Below are 17,100 nucleotides of genomic sequence, written 5' to 3' on the forward strand. Positions count from 1 at the left end.
AGATGGTATCGCTTCACATTTCTTTGGTACGCACAGTCGGAGGAAATGTGCGTGAACATGAACCTTACATATTTACCCAGTGACTTCCCTGTCTGGCTGCTGCTGACCATTCCTGTTGCCAACACACACACACACACACACACACACACACACACACACACACACACACACACACACACACACACACACACACACACACACACACACACACACACACAGTGTGTGACTTCCTGCTACCTGTTTACAGCAAGAAAAGGGACATTTTTTTCTAGGTCAGTAAATGTGTCTTTGTCCTGTACTAATTCATTTAGTGTATTCTTTTTTTCTCTAAATATGTTTACATGTGCTTCTCTGTGCTGCATGTTTAACTGCATGTATGGTGTGGGTGTGGTGGTGACTCATAAAATATTCACCTGTTCTCCTACATAATGCAGTAATGTTCCTGCACACAGAACTCTTTGCCTACAAAAAAGCAGTTATAAACTCCTGACTGTCAGCCTTCTCTCCTTTTAAATTAACTCTGAATGTTGATGCAAACTTTGAACTTCCACTCATGACAGGTGTTGTGTCATTTAATCTAGGAATTCTCACACCTCAATAGCAGCTGCACACCCTAAGAAAATGAGAAATGATGAACTCGTGCTTTCTCAGTTCCTACAAATTTACATTGGTAACTTTTTATATCAAATATCCTCAGTTTTTAGACCAGGATTTTTCTCAAATGTAGCCCATAAATACAGAACTGAAACAAAACATGGAACTGAAATTTCACAAAATAGGGAAACAAGAGTTTGCTGCATGCATTCAGTCTGTCCGCAAAGTATTTTTCAATGATACAGTCAAGCTAACATTGGTCAATATAGCTTTTATTTCAGCAAATCATACATACACTGTAAAAAATGCATCTGTATCATAACCTTTACACTATCTGGGCTGTGATGACAGTGTTTGATTGGTTGGGAGTGGCTACAGTGTCTGAGGTCATCAAAATGATTTGCATGTCATCATTAAACTCATGAAACAGCACACTTTAAGACGGAAATGTTTTCCTGTTCCTATAAGTGAATTGAAATTCCAAGTTAAAAGGAATGAAGGGAGCAAAACAAAAATCAAAAATCTATTGGACACAGTAAGATGGCACTTTTCAGATCTTAACATGGAATTTCAACAATGGATTGATTCAAAAATGAAGCCCAAAGGCAGATTAATAATTGAAAATCAACATAGGAGCTCAGCTATTCACAGCTCTGCATAAACAGTCACAGAATACGCAAATCTGGGATCAGTTTTCAGCCCAGACAGATGAACAATATAAGTTGTCAGAGCAGATAAATTACAAATCAAGCTTTTGAAACAAAGTGAAAGCAAAACAATGAAAGGTGATCATTTTTTTTTCATATAAAGCTTTCTAAATCAAAGCTTCCTCTAGCCAGTACTAATATATAAAACATTTTCAAATCCGGCAGAATCTAAGTGTGTTTTTATGTCTTATCTGCTAAGTATATCTGTGCTTCTCTACATTCTATCAATCATGTAACAAATGAAAAGATCTGAAATATGGCCTATGTAACACTATTGTAAGAGAGACCCAAACACAAGCCATACCAAAACCCAAGTAGTATCCGAGCTTGACAGTAAAGCCACTCTTATGCAGTTTAATGGCGAGCTTAATTCAGTCCAGTAAGCATGCCTCTCCCACAATCACCACCATCTGTCCTTACCGGAAAAAGGCACACCTTACCCTTTATCCCCCAGACATTTTCTAGAGCTCTGCATGGCTCCGTGTTTTTAATACCACGCTCAAATCACATTAAGACTCATAACTGAACATTTCAAACATAATGTTTTCTTCTTCTGAGCTGTGATGAGGTTGATTTCAAGCTCAAAGACATATTAAAGGTCAACAACATGTTTCTTTTTTTAAATCACACAGATTTGTAGCTCAAGCAGTTTATAACTATGCAAGTGCAGTTTCATCTGTACACGCTTGAGGTATTTTTTTTCCCCTCAAGCACCATTATGTTTTGAGTTCCGTAAAGGTTTAGCCTCTGGATCTACAGACTGAAACAACATCACGCAGTATTAGACATGCTACGAAAAATCTGTTTCATCTTCTGTATTCATCCAACAATGGATTAGAAAAATAGATATTAATAATATTTCCCCCATTACACCACCGGCCAAGCAGTAATCTGTCTTTCCTCTTTGCTGAGCCGTTGAGATGATTTGACTTGATTTGTGTCTCTGTGAAAACAGCTAGCATGTCGGTTCTGATTGTTATCCAACTCACACTGTTTTTTTTTGTAGCCTTAATTCTCCTAATGAAGCATGTCTAACGCTTATCTTGTTTTTCCACACAGTTACAGTCACAGTTACAAATCAAGATCAAAAGAAACCTAAAGAGTGCAATATTCTCTTATCTACATCATCAACATCCCACCTATACACAGGAACATTTGATAAGGAGCAATTGGGTGGGGGGCTGGGGGGGGGGCAGGATGAAGGAATAAAAAAGGGAAAATCTCTTTAACAATGCGCCTCAAGCATCAACACACTCAGGCATTAGAGTGCTGCACAAGGACAGGACACACTAGAAGACACAGACTGTCCAATGAAGGGAGAGGTCTTTGCACATGTGACCAAATCCAAAGGATTGGATTGGCTGTTGATAAAGTCCTTGTCATGTTCTCTGGTTTGCTGACACACAAGTGAACAAGTGTCATTAACCAATCATATTTTATACTTAGAGAAAAAGAGAAATGATAAACGTTTGCCAGGAATATTGTTTTTTTGTCTTTTCTTTTAACTTATGAACAAACAATACACAGAGAGTAGTCCATAGGCTGTTAGTACGATTAAGTATCTGCCTGGGGAGTCACCTAGAAACGTGCAGTTTGACCAAACAAACAGTTTTCTCTTTTATCTTTTTTTGTTTTAGTTTTTTGAAATTACGACAGATATTCGTCGTTGTCATCGTCGTCATCCTCATCTTCGTCGTCCTCATTGTCCATCCCGGTCTGGTATTCGAGGACAAGGGAATCTTCATCATCATCGGTGAACAGTGAGTCTCCGCTGCCCAGGTCGCCAGAAGACTCCAAAATCACGCCTAGGAGTAGTTATTAGTTAGTAAAAAAAAAAGTTACTATGAGAAGATTCAAAACACTTTTATATCTGCACTTTGAATATGAGCCAGTAGGTTTAGCTTAGCATAAAGCAGCCTCACATTAAGGACGAGGTTCACTTAGAATTCCCAGGCCAAGAAATACATAAACACGGATGGTAGGTGGATTTTGTTCCATTCTTTACGCTAAGATAAACTCACTGGCTGCTGACAGTAGCTTCAATATGAACAGACTGATATGAGAGTGATATCAATCTAACTCTCTGCAATCAAGCAAATAAATATAATCTGATCCAACAACAGTTTATGCAATAAATACACAGTGCTAAGTGGCAGATTTCAGAAGTTAGAAAATGGTGTTGACATAAAGTATTTCCTCCGTGATGCCTTCACTGCTAATCCTACCGTCTGGCTTTGTTCTCTCACACAAGCCCAGAAATATGACACTGTACTTTCCTCAGAGTTTTGCCTACCGCAGTTTGCAGGGCCATGGATGCGTGAGCTGGCCACCTCGTTGCCATAGCGATCCACACACCAGCACTGGCCGCTGCTGCTGTGACACTGGTGGGACCTGTAGTAACCCTCCTCATCGCAGGATGGCAGGTACTGACCTACACATTCACACCACCAGTTAGGGTAACCCACAGTCTGTGTTGCTAGGGCTTCTGTGTGTGTTTCAGTGTGTGTGTCTTACCAAGCAGTTTCTTCCCAGCTTGCTTTTTGTTGATGCTGGACAGCTCTGCTTTACAAGGGGAATCTGAAAAAGAGAGACACAGGACGCTGGTTACAAACTGCAGAAGTCTGCTTTTCCAGGAACGCATCTGTTTGAGTGAACGTTTTCTCCCTTTGAGATACTCTGCCTTTGTCCTGAAGTTTGTTTTCCTGCTGCCTAAGCTTTTACAAGTGCAGCCTAGTGATTCATCTATGAATACATTTTATGACCAAAAACCATCATCTTCGTCTTATCCAATTGCATTCTAACACAATATATTAGAATGTTTGTGTTCCGAATATATTAAATTGCTTCAAGGGAAAGTAAGCCGTTCTGATTGAATGGAAGATCTCTGTAATATTTATATCCATTGAAGAAAAGCTTTGTCTCATTAAAACTTGGGTCCTTGTCTTTTGTTTGTTTTGGCCTTCACTTCGTTTGGTTATCAAAACAATGTAACTGAGTTACTGCTGCAATGGTAAACAAGAAGTATGAAAGGGCAAAAGACATGAGACAATCAGACAGGCAAAACGGCCAAACGAAGGCTAATTACTTTAAAATATTTCATTTGGAGTTCAAACTAAATCCTTTATTGCACAGACAGTGTGTCTGCAAAATTGCGATCATTATAGTAGGTGTAGGAGCCAATTAACACTGTGGGTATAAAGGTAGGAACCTATGTTTGTGGTTAGAGGTTCCGCTGGAAGGCCATACAGCTTTTGACCACACACGGAACACACACGGAGAACACACACATATAGAGCACACACACAAACAAGAGATTACAAACATTTGCAAAAGGTACTGTGTGAACCTTAATATTGTGTATTGTGAATGAAAAAATGAAGCAAGTTGAATGGACACAAGTGAACAGGAAATAAATGGACTGTATTTAACTGGAAACTTTGTATGAAACTTTGTGTGCGTCAATTACGCCAACATAGCGGATCCTCAGAGGCTTAAAGCATTGGCTTAGCCTCTACAGTAGGTCTTAGACAAACCTGAAAATCAGTCAATTGTAATGGATGTTCACAATGGAGAGATACACATTGGTTAAGTGGGTCATACTTTTTATTTGTTTTTTCTTTTGTCTTTGTCATTTTCTAAATAGGGTTTGGCTTACTTGGGGTTTTATTTAAGGCCTGTATCGTTGTCTGCTCATGTTACCTGTATTTTGTTATCCAAAAAAGAAAGTAGGACCAAATATTTGGATAAAATGAGAACTTCACTTTCCATGTTTACATCACAAGAGACAGAAGCTGAATCTGTATTTGCATGTTTCTCCAGGTTTGAATTCATTTAACTTTTAAATCGTATTTGCATGTGAGTGCTTGGAGCTGCCGTACCTGTGAACCTCTGGAAGCACGTGCACCACTCAGAGCTGGTTATAACTTTGTTGGCATGTGTATCGCAGGATTTGAAGAAGGCGTCAGAGCACGGCTCATTCCTGTCCAGGTAGAGGCTCTTAATCTCCGATTGGTCCAGCTGGACGTCAAAGTTTGTGTCCAGTCGGGAGAACATCCAGCCCAGAGGGTCCTTACAAATAGGGGAAGCCCCGACCTCGAACTCTGCGGGGGAAATGTTACAAAATAAGAGAGTGTAGATGCAGCCAGGTATCTCATGGATTATCGGATTTCCTCTCATTTCTCTCTCTTTCTTAGTGCCACTTCACTTACTGTTCTTCTCTGGCTTCTGGATCTTGACTCTCTTAGGCATGCCATTCTCATGCAGCACTCTGAACCAGTCTCTCAGACGACTCACCACCTCCTTCAGGTCCGACTCACTGCACACTGAGAAACAATAACACTCATTATTAATAATGATTAATTTATGTTTTTTGTACCTATAAGTCATGTTCAAATACAGTACATAATAAACTTGTAGGGATTCAGTATCAATTTATCAGGACAGAAGGGCTTCAGCGTGTCTGGAAGGGGCTTTAACGTTGGCTTGGACACCAGTAAAGACTTTTTAATTGAGAAGAATTTCCTGTTTCTTCTGCAAAGTGTCCTATCTTGCAGTATGCAGTCGTGTGTGCAGAAATGTGTACCTTTCTTCTCTGCAGAGCTCTGTTCAGGCTGAGCTGGGCAAGGACACATGCCAGGACACTTCACAGCGATCTTCTTTCCTGTGATGCATGCCTGGTAGTCTAACTTACACTGAGCCGGAGCGAAAGAGACAAGGACAGATGGGACCAGACAGAAGAGGAAGTAAAATCAGGATGTGTGTCTCTTCAAGGGGAAATGAAAAAACAAGTGCTCAGATGTCTCTATTATGGGAAAGAATTAGGGTGTTGGGGTACCTTTGTGGAGTAGGAGTGGCCGTCGGTTCCACAAACAGGAGAGGGGTGAACCACAGGGCAGGGTGTGCACTTTGACCCCGGACTCTGGAACAAGCTGGCATCTTTGAAACTAGAGAGGACATTCAAAGGATTTGATTTACACACACACACTTAAAATTTGACTATGCAAATGAAAATATTTCAAACAATGCAGTTGACCTGATCTCCATCACAATGTACTGTTTATCTTTCTTTTATTCAAAACCATTTTAGTCTAAGCATTCTGCATCCACAGTTGATTTTCTTGTTCTTACATCAATTTCAGAAACGAGAATAAGGATGTATTTGTGATTATTTTGTGATTTGCTGGCAATGTTTAGTGGTAATTGTGTTGCTGGTAAGAATGGAAAATGAGGTCAGTATGACATTACTGTCCTCTGCCCAGTCTGCAGTGTCCCAGACAGACAGACAGACAGACAGACAGACAGACAGACAGACAGACAGACAGACAGACAGACAGACAGACAGACAGACAGACAGACACACAGACACACACACACACACACACACACACACACACACACACACACACACACACACACACACACACACACACACACACACACACACACACACACACACACACACACACACACACACACACACACACAGGCCCATTCATATCACTTGGCAGGATTTGTGTCCGTTGTAAGGTAGTGCCAGGACTGGGGTAATTGGACTTAACAGTATTGTCGCACAACAGTCACAAGAGAGCCAGGCAACCAGTGGACCAGCTGGAAAAAAAGAAAGCCACCCCTCTGGTGCTGTTACTTATCATGCTGCATGAATAATTGAGCAAAAAAAAAAAAAATGAGGGAGGGAGTGATACAACATTTTAATTTTGATTTGATCCTAATCCACTGGTATTTGTGTTTCATTTTTGGCGCGGATACAACTCACGTCTGTATTAAAAAGAAAGTGTGTTTGTTGGTGTGTGAGTTAGTGTGAGTGACTGTAAGCATGGTCTTACCTAACTCTCCTCTGGCTGACACAAGTGGCAGTCTTATAATCCTCAGCCACACACACCTTGTGGCGACTGCATTTTATCTTAAGACATGGGTCTTTGGCTGGATCAAGGCCTATAAAGAAAAACAAACAGAGATACAGGTTCATAAGTCCTTTCAGTGTGTAATGTTTATATGTTTGCAACCAAACCACAGTGTCTTTATTAAAACAGATTCCGAGAGAGACGAAGCCCATAAGCATAATCAGAGAGGAAATCTTCCAGGGTTACATTTTCCTCTAGTTTTCTTTTTTAAATCATAGATCAATAGTTAATTACTAAACCATGTTCTTCATTTTTCACAGGTCCACACTGTGTGCATGGGTGTACGAGATCTATGTGTGTGTTTTCATGGTTGTTGTTGGCACTGTTTCATCACATACTGGCAATTTCTCTATCACGAAGAACTGAAGCTATAATGCCATTAAGTATCCTTACAGCTAAAAACAGATGGAACTGGTAAGAGAGCCACTTCTGACCTTACTCTGCACTGAGTCTCATGGGTGCTCTTGCAGCAATCCTCTAACTGATCTGGTATCAGATCTCACAGCTAAGGGCCATATTTGGCTGAAGAGCTGATTTTAGATCTGTGTCTCAGGCTCTGTTGGTAAAGACAAACTAGCGGTTTCTAACCGCTTGTCAGCCTTCAGCCTTCAGCCTTACACCTATGGTGCAGGATCTAAATCCCTCGGCTGATCTCAGAACAGTTTCTGAATAACCTCTGGTCTAAAGAACCCCTCTGTAATCCCTGAGCAGCTTTGGCAGATTATCCTGCCTCCATCCTCCAACGCAGCTCCTAATGCTATTGTCTCCATAATGTGTGTGTGTCGATGTGTGTGTGAGATAAAGTAATAAGTGAGAGTGAATGTGTGAATGTCCTAGTTTGCCTGAATGTGTGTATGAGTGTGTTCGTTTTTGTTTTGCTGTAAAATTATATGATAAAAGACAAGGAAAATTGTTAGCTATACTGTATCAACTGGTTGTTTTGGAGAAGGGAATGAGATGTTACCCATCCTTTCCTTACTGCTACTATTAATTGCGATAGTATGTCTGCAGAGCCACTGTTTATCACAAGTCATATTGGTAACAAGTCTCCAGCAACACAATGTTTTTGAAGGTCTAAGTTAACCCGAAGAGACAACAGAGAAACTAAATGTTTTAGAAGGTCAGTCCAATGGACTAATTAAATCAGCATGGGCTCTTTTTCAGCTGAGATGTTTGCAAACATTTTCAAGATCACTTTTTGTCATTTAGTCTCCATGTTACATCGGGTTACCTTGAGCAAACATTATTTTCTTTTTGTTTCAATATGACATTTAATTTTTTCTTATAAACGGCCTTGACATAAACTGCCATTTAATGACTTTGAGGAATTCTGCTACTTATGGTGGCTTTTTACTAATGATAGGCATCACACTAACATAACAAATAAAAGTAGGCATAACTCAGTGGTATATGACATTTTAACCCTTATATATTCCTTTTTAACTTTATGTCGACATTCTCCAGAAAAACCTCCAGATACATATCCATATGCAGATACATTTTTTTAACAAAACTCTATAAATACATTTCAAAGGTTTGCTTGGCTGCGGAAGAGGTATGAATTATCTTTCTCCTTTCCAGTGTTTTCTGGTTTTATCACAAAGCCAACAGCACAAGCACTCGAGGCTCTTTTCCTCACACCCACCTTGATCGAAGGGCTTGGATGGAGTCCATGTTCCAGGCTCCTGAAACAGGGTAAAACAAAATCATAAAAAACATAGTCCAGGTGACATCTAAAGTGAATAAAACATGACAAATACAAGATTTTTGAGCAATCATACAAACCTCCACTTCCTTTAGGAGAAAGCATTACAGAGAGAAAGAAATAAGAAATACACTTTGATTATTATCATTATTATTATATATTTCTTAATGGTCAATGACATATTGATATTATGACAGCAGCTTTGTGCAAAGCAAGGGACCCGTGTGTGAGCCGATACGTGCACATAATTTCCTTAATATCAACTCATGCACATTTGTTATACCATATACACATACAATGAAGTCAGAACATCACATCAACAAAACAGGCAGAGCTGTTTAAAAATGTGAAAGGAATATTAAACTTGAATATTTTGGTTTTCAATTAACTGATTATGAAAAGCTTTGAGAAAGAACATAAATGTTTTGAGCTATTTAAAGATAAGGGAAGCAAGAACATTTCATAAAATGAAATTGGGGCAATCTAAATAATGATAAGCCAGTAAGATTAGCATTACATTACACAGCAGAAAAAAATGAATATAGATTTAGCATTGTTGAATATGCATCGGATTGAGTCTTCAGTGACATCAAAGCAAACCTTTTGTCACATTTTGTAATCGATGAAGTTGTAAATGAGGCCACTGACATTGCAATTACACAATTGACCTTAAATATAAAAGTCCAATAATAAAGCAAATGTAATCAATAGTTGTTTTTTTCTCTATACTTAAAATACTGCATTGTCAAATTATAGAAAAATAATCATATTCAAATTGTTATTTCCCACATAAATTGCGTTTCCTTTCCCATAATGTTTTAAAAGTAAAGTGTTTTTTAAAACCTTGTTGGACACAGTGAAGTCAAACGGTTCAATCTGTTGCCAGTGGATGAGTTTCAACAGTCTAAATAAGGATTGCATGAAGGTGAATGATTTGCCTGCTTTTAATAGGACAAGGATGAGACACACCCAGGGGCTTCTGGTTCATGAGGCAAATGAAACGATGTTAAGAAATAGTGAGCCGTGTGCCTTTTTAACTCAGTCCTTAGATCTCATTCACTGGTTTACTCTCAATCTCCGGCATGTTCTCTCTCATTCTGTCACAACGATAACCTCTTCTGAACAAATGAATGTCTATGTGTGTGCGTGTGTGTGTGCGTGTGTGTGTGTGTGTGTGTGTGTGTGTGTGTGTGTGTGTGTGTGTGTGTGTGACTCATTAAATTCTATATGCCAGAACAAATAGGAAGGGAGGGAAAGAGGCGAGAAAAATAACATCTTATCAGCATAAATTCCACAGTGTGGCCAAGATGAGACGTGTGTGTTATCCACACAGTAAAGCCCTCTATTGTACATTTGTACATTCAATGTTGTGCAAATCTTCAGCAGGATGTTTAAAATTCAATAACAGTAAAGAGTAATATTCACACCTTGCTCCTCAACAGCAGTCAGAGATGAGTGACGCAATAGTAAAGTATAGACAGTGATCAATTATGATGCTGTAAGAAAGTGAGGAACAGTGAAAATTCCCCTTATTTCAGCTTTAAAAATGCAACAAAAAAAAATGATTGACCTACTCCTGTATAAGACACTATTGGCCTGCACAACAATTGCATTTGTAATACCAGCTGCACTACAGTAGTTAAAGGGTCTGAGTGGAGTTGAGTGAATTGGTGTGTAATGTGTATTTTTTTTTTTAAAGTTCCAGTAAAGTGTGATATACTCCACTACTTAATATTGGAGCGCATGTTTTGTTTCTGGTTTGACATATTAGCAACGCATCATGTATCTTTTTCAGGGCTGGGTGAAATGTGGTTGTTAACTTCCTGCAGGTTTTCAGTTCAGTTTTGTTAACAGGTACAATATGTTCTCTTGGACCGAGAGGCAGTTTCAGTAATGTGCAGTATGTTTCCTTTAATTTAACCCATAGAGGCAATGACAGAGTTACTGACCTTCATTATATAATATTGACGGTGTCTTTTATTTTGAAGTATATCATTGCCATTGATTCTGCAGGATTTATAATCAATACAATTTATACATTGTTCTATCAATACGTGCTGCCACATTGGAAATGTTGAATATTACACAGTAGGCTTAATCACATACAGCAGGCCTAGACTGGTTACTGTGGTCAGAAATGAGGCCTGAATATTAAGACATCTACAGTATGTGTCTGTATGTTGAGAGCATGTCTGGCCCAAACCCTTATACTTTGACACAGTTTGCCATAAGGTTAGTTATTTTTTGAAAAAGCAGAACACTCACTGAGTCAGAGAGTCTCTGTCTGTCTCACTTCCTTGCACTCTATAAGGTGAGGGTCAACTCTGGCTTTTTCTCAGCTCTAATTAAGTTATCCCTCTCGTCCGTCATTGCTGCCACATTCTGACCCTCTGTATCTCCACTATGGCCTCGCATCTGTATCACTTCTACCTCTCGACTTTCCACCTTATAAAATGGTCCCTGTTACGAAAGAGTTCAACAGTGGCCATTGGCTCTGTCTTTTTTTCTATTTAGAATTACGCACAGTACATCTTAATATAAAGAAAACATGCATACAGAAAGATTAGCAAAGATAAAGCCTAATAGAAAGGTACTTTTGTTTCTGTTTCCCTCTGGCACTGCTGACCATTGAAACTGAATAATGAGAACATTGCATTATAAGAAGCCGGGCCCTCTGGACCAGTCAAGACAACAATAGTGCTTGCGGTCTGATTCCTTAATGGAATCAACTGACGCACGCAAGCGCACACACACACACGCAAATACACCTATGCACATACATATACATGCTTACTCAGAAAATAAACTTGACTGTAGTGCCAGAATGTGTCAGCACTACAAAGCATCAAATAACTGGATGCATGCACTCCACTGCACATGCAACCAGCCACCCACTTTCCAATAACCCACAGAAAACCTCAAATTCAACAATAGGTCTAATGGCCTCCTGAGTGTGAGCTAAAAATAGCAACTTTTCAATTTATCTTTCCATCTCTTTCCACCTGCTCTCTCTCCTTGCAGTTTCAACCGTTTTTTCCTCATGTGCACAAACACACCCAGACACAATACTGTGTGTTTGTTATCTCTGTTGGCAAACATCCTAATGTGCTTGTGTGCAAACTAATACTGCTATCAAGATAAAGTGTTGCCAAACTTTATTTACATTTACATCAGATTTTCACAAATCCTCCCCATTAATTGTGTCCGAGTGGCTTCATTGGATCCTTGCTGCCTCCCGCTAACGTCCAACAGGAGAAATATGTGCATGTTTTCACTGTACTGGCTCTGCTTGTCTTGCTCAAGCTTGTCGCATGCATGCACGCACAAACACACATGAATACACACTGAGGTGCTTTGAAGTGGAAAAGGCCTCAAGCTCTGTACCTTCCCTCCGAAACACAAACTACACAGGACATCCGTGCACAGTAAAACACACAAAGAGAGACGAGAGGAGAGGACAGAAGAAGAGAGGGCAGGAGAGGATGATGATGAAAAGGAGTATTCTGATCTAATTAAGCTGGTCCAAACAATTTCCTCCTAAACTGCAATTTAGCGTCATGCTCTTCATCACATGTCGTATATTTTGTTTTTCCTTCATTTCTTACATTATAAAACCTATCTTTCTCCTCAGCTTATCTCCTGACTCAGGCAGTGGCTGTAGGCTGGCTAAAGTCCATAAAAGCTGAGCAGAAAGTCTAAAAATTCTGAGATGGCACCAGAGCTGCAAAAAAGGCCCCAGGCTCTCCAACCATCCTAACAGGACGTACAGTAAATCAGTGGCCAAGATCCTATCTAGCGCACTTAGCAGGAGACCTACTTATGACTCTCGGTGAAAGATGAAAGCTAAAGTACAAAGTACATGCCTAACATGTAAAATGTAAATCACAGTAGAGCAAAGTGTTGCATAGAATACCAGTGCATGAGTTAAAAAGAATATAGCTGTGTTGGAGGGGTTCCTGCATTTCTGGGAGACAGAAACATCTGTTTGTAAAACCATTACTTAGTTTGTGTGTAAAATCGTTCCTTAATACTCGCAAACTTCAAACTTGTGATTAACGTCAGTTGCGTTACAACATTTAAATGCAATGACATTCTTATAATGTGTTGCTAAAGGTGACATTTGTAGCTCTGCTCAATCAAAGCCATTCAACATTGTAAACAGGAAGTAGCTGCAACATCACAAGCTGCAACAAAACTTCCAAAAATAGGTGTGCGTTTGTTTTAGTTATATACACTGTGCATACATAGAACAATATGTTTCAGGATTAATCATTTCACAGTTCACAGTGAGAGGAAAATATCTGTTTAGTTTTAAATGAAATGTAAAAATAATGTAAAAAAATGCCCTGTTTTACATCTTTTCATTCAACTGTCATGTCATGATGTGTAAATCATATTAAATAACATCTTTAAATCAGCACTTAGGGGTTTTAAGTAGCAAGCTTATGGTAGCTTTGTCAATTGCTAATTTGCTATGCAGCAGTTGGGCTGAACCTGAGGGTTAGCATGGTTAAACACCAAACAGAAATATCTTAAAAAGGGCAGGTGTACAAGCTCCAGTTGTTAAAAAGTTGATATTGTAGATGCAATCAGGCAATCTACGTTTTTTCATACACTTTTTTTAGTAGGATATGCATCTCAGAAGTACATTTTGCACGTTCTACATATTCACCACCATCTCGAGCAAAGCACTGTTTAGTTTATATATGGGTATATGTTTGTACAGGGGCTATGATATTTTTAACACTGAGAACATCAGCTGCTTTCCACATGTTCACATGCAACACAAATACAAAGAGAAAGCTTAGTAAGTTTCCCAAGACTATCTGTCACTGCTTCTTCAGTTATTCAGTTGAATGAATGTGTGTACAATAATTTCCTCTTTGAAAGAATGTAGAAACACACAGTCACACACATAGAACCTGGGACACAGCACTAAGACAGGAAATGACACCTATACCTCTAATGCCTGAGCCTCAAGGTTAAAACACAGTTGTGAATGCACACACAGCCTTCAGTCCACTCTGCTCTCTGTCGTCTTTTCTTTCCAATCTCATTACCCTGTATACCTCCTTTTCAGGTATCTTTCTATCTGTACTTTTTGTTCTGTTCTAAATGAGTTAACTATCCACTCGTTGCCACACACACACACACACACACACACACACACACACACACACACACACACACACACACACACACACACACACACACAGTATGTTTCTCAAAGAGTTAAACTCATCTAACCGTAAATAGCACAGCAAATGGCCAATCATGAAACCCTATTTGCATAATCCAAAATCCTTATCAGTAGTTGAACCTGTGGTGAGTGACATGGGACCACCTGAGCCCCTGGGTTCACACGCTTACAGTAATTGAGATGGGCATTGAAAAGTGCGGGTTAAAATACATGTTACACGTTCAAAACATGAACATGTAGACCTACTCCTATCATTTAAAGGTGGCTGTGGCTCAGTGGATAGAGTGCTGAACTTCGAATCAGGGGGTAGCAAGTTCGAGTCCCACTGCAGTCAGCATGTCGTTGTGTCCCTGGGCAAGACACTTCACCCCAAATTGCTCCTGTGGGGATTGTCCACAATACTGTATGTATGTAAGTCACTTTGAAGCGTCTAACAAATGACATGTAATGTAATGTAAATTGAAAACAAGTTTGCCCTTGCTTTCGTCTACCTCTCTGAAAATCCGGAAAGCTAGTTTGCAATGCGTTGACCATGTTATTTTTTTACCATAGTTCCTGAGCAAAAAGCCTGTTTATTATAATGTATGTTTGGGTGCATTAACAGTTTGTGCATACATGCTTAATTTTAAGCTTAAAGTGTTTTTGTGAGAATGAGTGCAAGTGCAAGCATGTACAAATCATGTCTGCTAGTGTCGACCCAGTAATCTGTGGTTAGAGGCAAGATATCTTTCCAACAAATACTCCACCTGAAAAGCTTAATTACATTGTAATACTGGAAGGCACAATCAGACTTTTTTTCCTTGCATTTTACCGATTTCTGTGATTTGAGAGATTCATTTTCAAATAAAAGTAGTGATTTTCACAGTATTTTATCCATAATCTAAATCTGATGTACTATAGTGTATAAATGTGTCTCGCTACAGTAAAAATGATGTATCTTCACTAAAGGATTGATGCCCAGTGGATATAATGTACATGTGAACATCATGAATGCAGTTATTCTAAGCTGGCCAGGGTTGGTCCTAGTCACTGGAGATCTAGGACTTTATTTGAAATATTTGAATGAGTCCAAGGACAGGCGTCTATAACTACTGCACATTAAACATGCTAAAAAATATCATTATATCAAACCCAAAATAAAACACAGCTGGCCTTCTAAGGAAAAACCAACACACTATTTTAAAAACACTGTTAACAAACTCATTGTAGCCTGCAATGAATTTACAATTCATTCCACTATAGTCAAACATTTTAGGTTTTGTATTTTATGGGAACATACATATAAATGCAATACAAATGTAATTAAAAAGCCACAAAAGCCTACACTTGAATAACAACATTGTATGGCAAGCATACAATGCTCCATCCAGTTTTGAACAATCACTCCAGTCGCTCTGTATTTTGAAATAAAATCTAAACAATGAAAACTAATATCAACTGCCACTGAATGAACAAACTGGATAATGTTTAGTACTTGGACACACATGCGGGACTGTCTTATCTGGCGACACACGCTAGCATTTTGGAGAAGGGGGAGTGTCACTATTTTATCTCACTCTGTTTTTGCCACTAGCCTATCCCTTTGGCAGGTGTTAATCAGTCTCATTTAAAAAGCTCCTGTAGGCCTCATTGCTGCGGACTCCCTCGATCATACCTGCCCATAATTAGGCCCTTTTTTCGGGGACTCTAAGGTGCCTCTCGGCCAGCTAGGCTATGTGCACTTGTGTTTCACAGAGGCCTCGACTACCTCTGCAAAGCAAAGAGCTGCAATCGAGAAAAACACACTCACGGGCAACGATCATCCCAGTATCGCTAGTGTATTTACTGTCTCGGTGGCACGAGTCATGCACTTGTGACACACAACACAAACGGGCCCCGTGACGCGTCGCTTGGACACAACTAGAAAACGAGCAGCGCATGATCACAAACCAATGAGGGAGAAAAGGGGGGTGTGGGGGGGCTGTAAATTAGATAATGAGGAGGGAAACGGCGCTAATGATATAAGCCGGGAATATGACTTACATCTCTGAATTTATCCCATCTTCCGGCGAGCCACTTATCATCCAAAAAATTGCCGCTGTCGGAGCGAGCGGAGACGTGTTCGAAGGCGACGGCGCACACACACAGCAAGGCGACGCACAGCATCTGCGGAAACACAACAACAGCACGGAGAGAGGACATCCGATCAGGCTGGAGGACACCGCAATCGCGTTAAAAACAGAGGCAGTTTGATGTCCATCACACCAGCGATGAACGTCAACAGATAATAATAATAATAATAATAATAATATGATGCAGAGGTGTTCGTTCTCCTACCTTGTCGCATCAGCTGCTTTCCAGACTGTATGTGCTCGCTGCCGTTTTCTGTCACTAGTAATAACAGCTCTCTCTCTCTCTCTCTCTCTCTCTCTCTCTCTCTCTCTCTGCATCGGCTGTGTGTGCGCAGCAGAAACGGGAACGCGCATGGCACCGTGCGAGGCCCCTTCGCTCTGTCCCTCTTTTCAGCTCTGCCTCTCCTCAGTGCGGAGGAAACGGTCATGATGGCTCACTGTGGGCCACCGCAAGAGTGTCTTCCACTGATTACGACCTATGAAAAAAACTCTAGCCAATCTTATGATAACGTTTAGAAGACACATATAGAAGGTTGTAGTGTTTCACTGATGGCATGAACACTAGACAAACTAACACAAAATGATAAGGTATATAACTATTTATATCTTAACTATTATATAACTTAAAATACAATTAAAGGGTTCTTTCCTAAAATAATTAGCCTACTGTAGTGTTTATGCCCTTTACTTCTCCCATGTTTCTCCTCTGTGCCATCACATGGGAGCCGCTCCAGCTTGTTTTTACAGTAGTGATTCATGAGAGAGTTCTGCTCACATTCCTGGCAGAGGTTAGCTCAGGACTGTAAAATGATGCCACACGATGAGACAGTCTTCATAATAAATGCACCTAAATGGCTCACTC

At 39.8% G+C, this 17,100-nt stretch overlaps 3 protein-coding genes across 18 annotated transcripts in view; 1 reads left to right on the top strand and 2 right to left on the bottom strand.

The window, feature by feature from the left end:
- The window catches only part of topbp1 (DNA topoisomerase II binding protein 1), a 976,277-nt gene that overhangs the window by 543,363 nt on the left and 415,814 nt on the right, over positions 1-17,100 (top strand). The window lies entirely within an intron of this gene.
- The window catches only part of madd (MAP-kinase activating death domain), a 230,960-nt gene that overhangs the window by 75,522 nt on the left and 138,338 nt on the right, over positions 1-17,100 (bottom strand). The window lies entirely within an intron of this gene.
- On the bottom strand, positions 846-16,532 carry spock3 (SPARC (osteonectin), cwcv and kazal like domains proteoglycan 3). 2 transcript variants are annotated; one of them, XM_010782603.1, is made up of 12 exons: positions 16,444-16,532; positions 16,150-16,272; positions 9,008-9,016; positions 8,868-8,907; positions 7,145-7,253; positions 6,136-6,244; positions 5,884-5,992; positions 5,510-5,623; positions 5,180-5,401; positions 3,816-3,878; positions 3,595-3,732; positions 846-3,106 (listed from the first exon to the last, which is right to left on the bottom strand). In XM_010782603.1, exons 2-12 carry the CDS (start codon positions 16,270-16,272, stop codon positions 2,949-2,951), a joined length of 1,194 nt encoding a protein of 397 aa, XP_010780905.1. In that variant the 5' UTR covers positions 16,444-16,532; the 3' UTR covers positions 846-2,948. The 2 variants fall into 2 exon arrangements, with proteins under 2 accessions (XP_010780905.1, XP_010780906.1); XM_010782604.1 differs by lacking the exon at positions 9,008-9,016.

The sequence above is a fragment of the Notothenia coriiceps genome, unplaced genomic scaffold (assembly GCF_000735185.1).
Source record: "Notothenia coriiceps isolate Sejong01 unplaced genomic scaffold, NC01 NC01_scaffold00024667, whole genome shotgun sequence".
Taxonomy (NCBI): domain Eukaryota; kingdom Metazoa; phylum Chordata; class Actinopteri; order Perciformes; family Nototheniidae; genus Notothenia; species Notothenia coriiceps.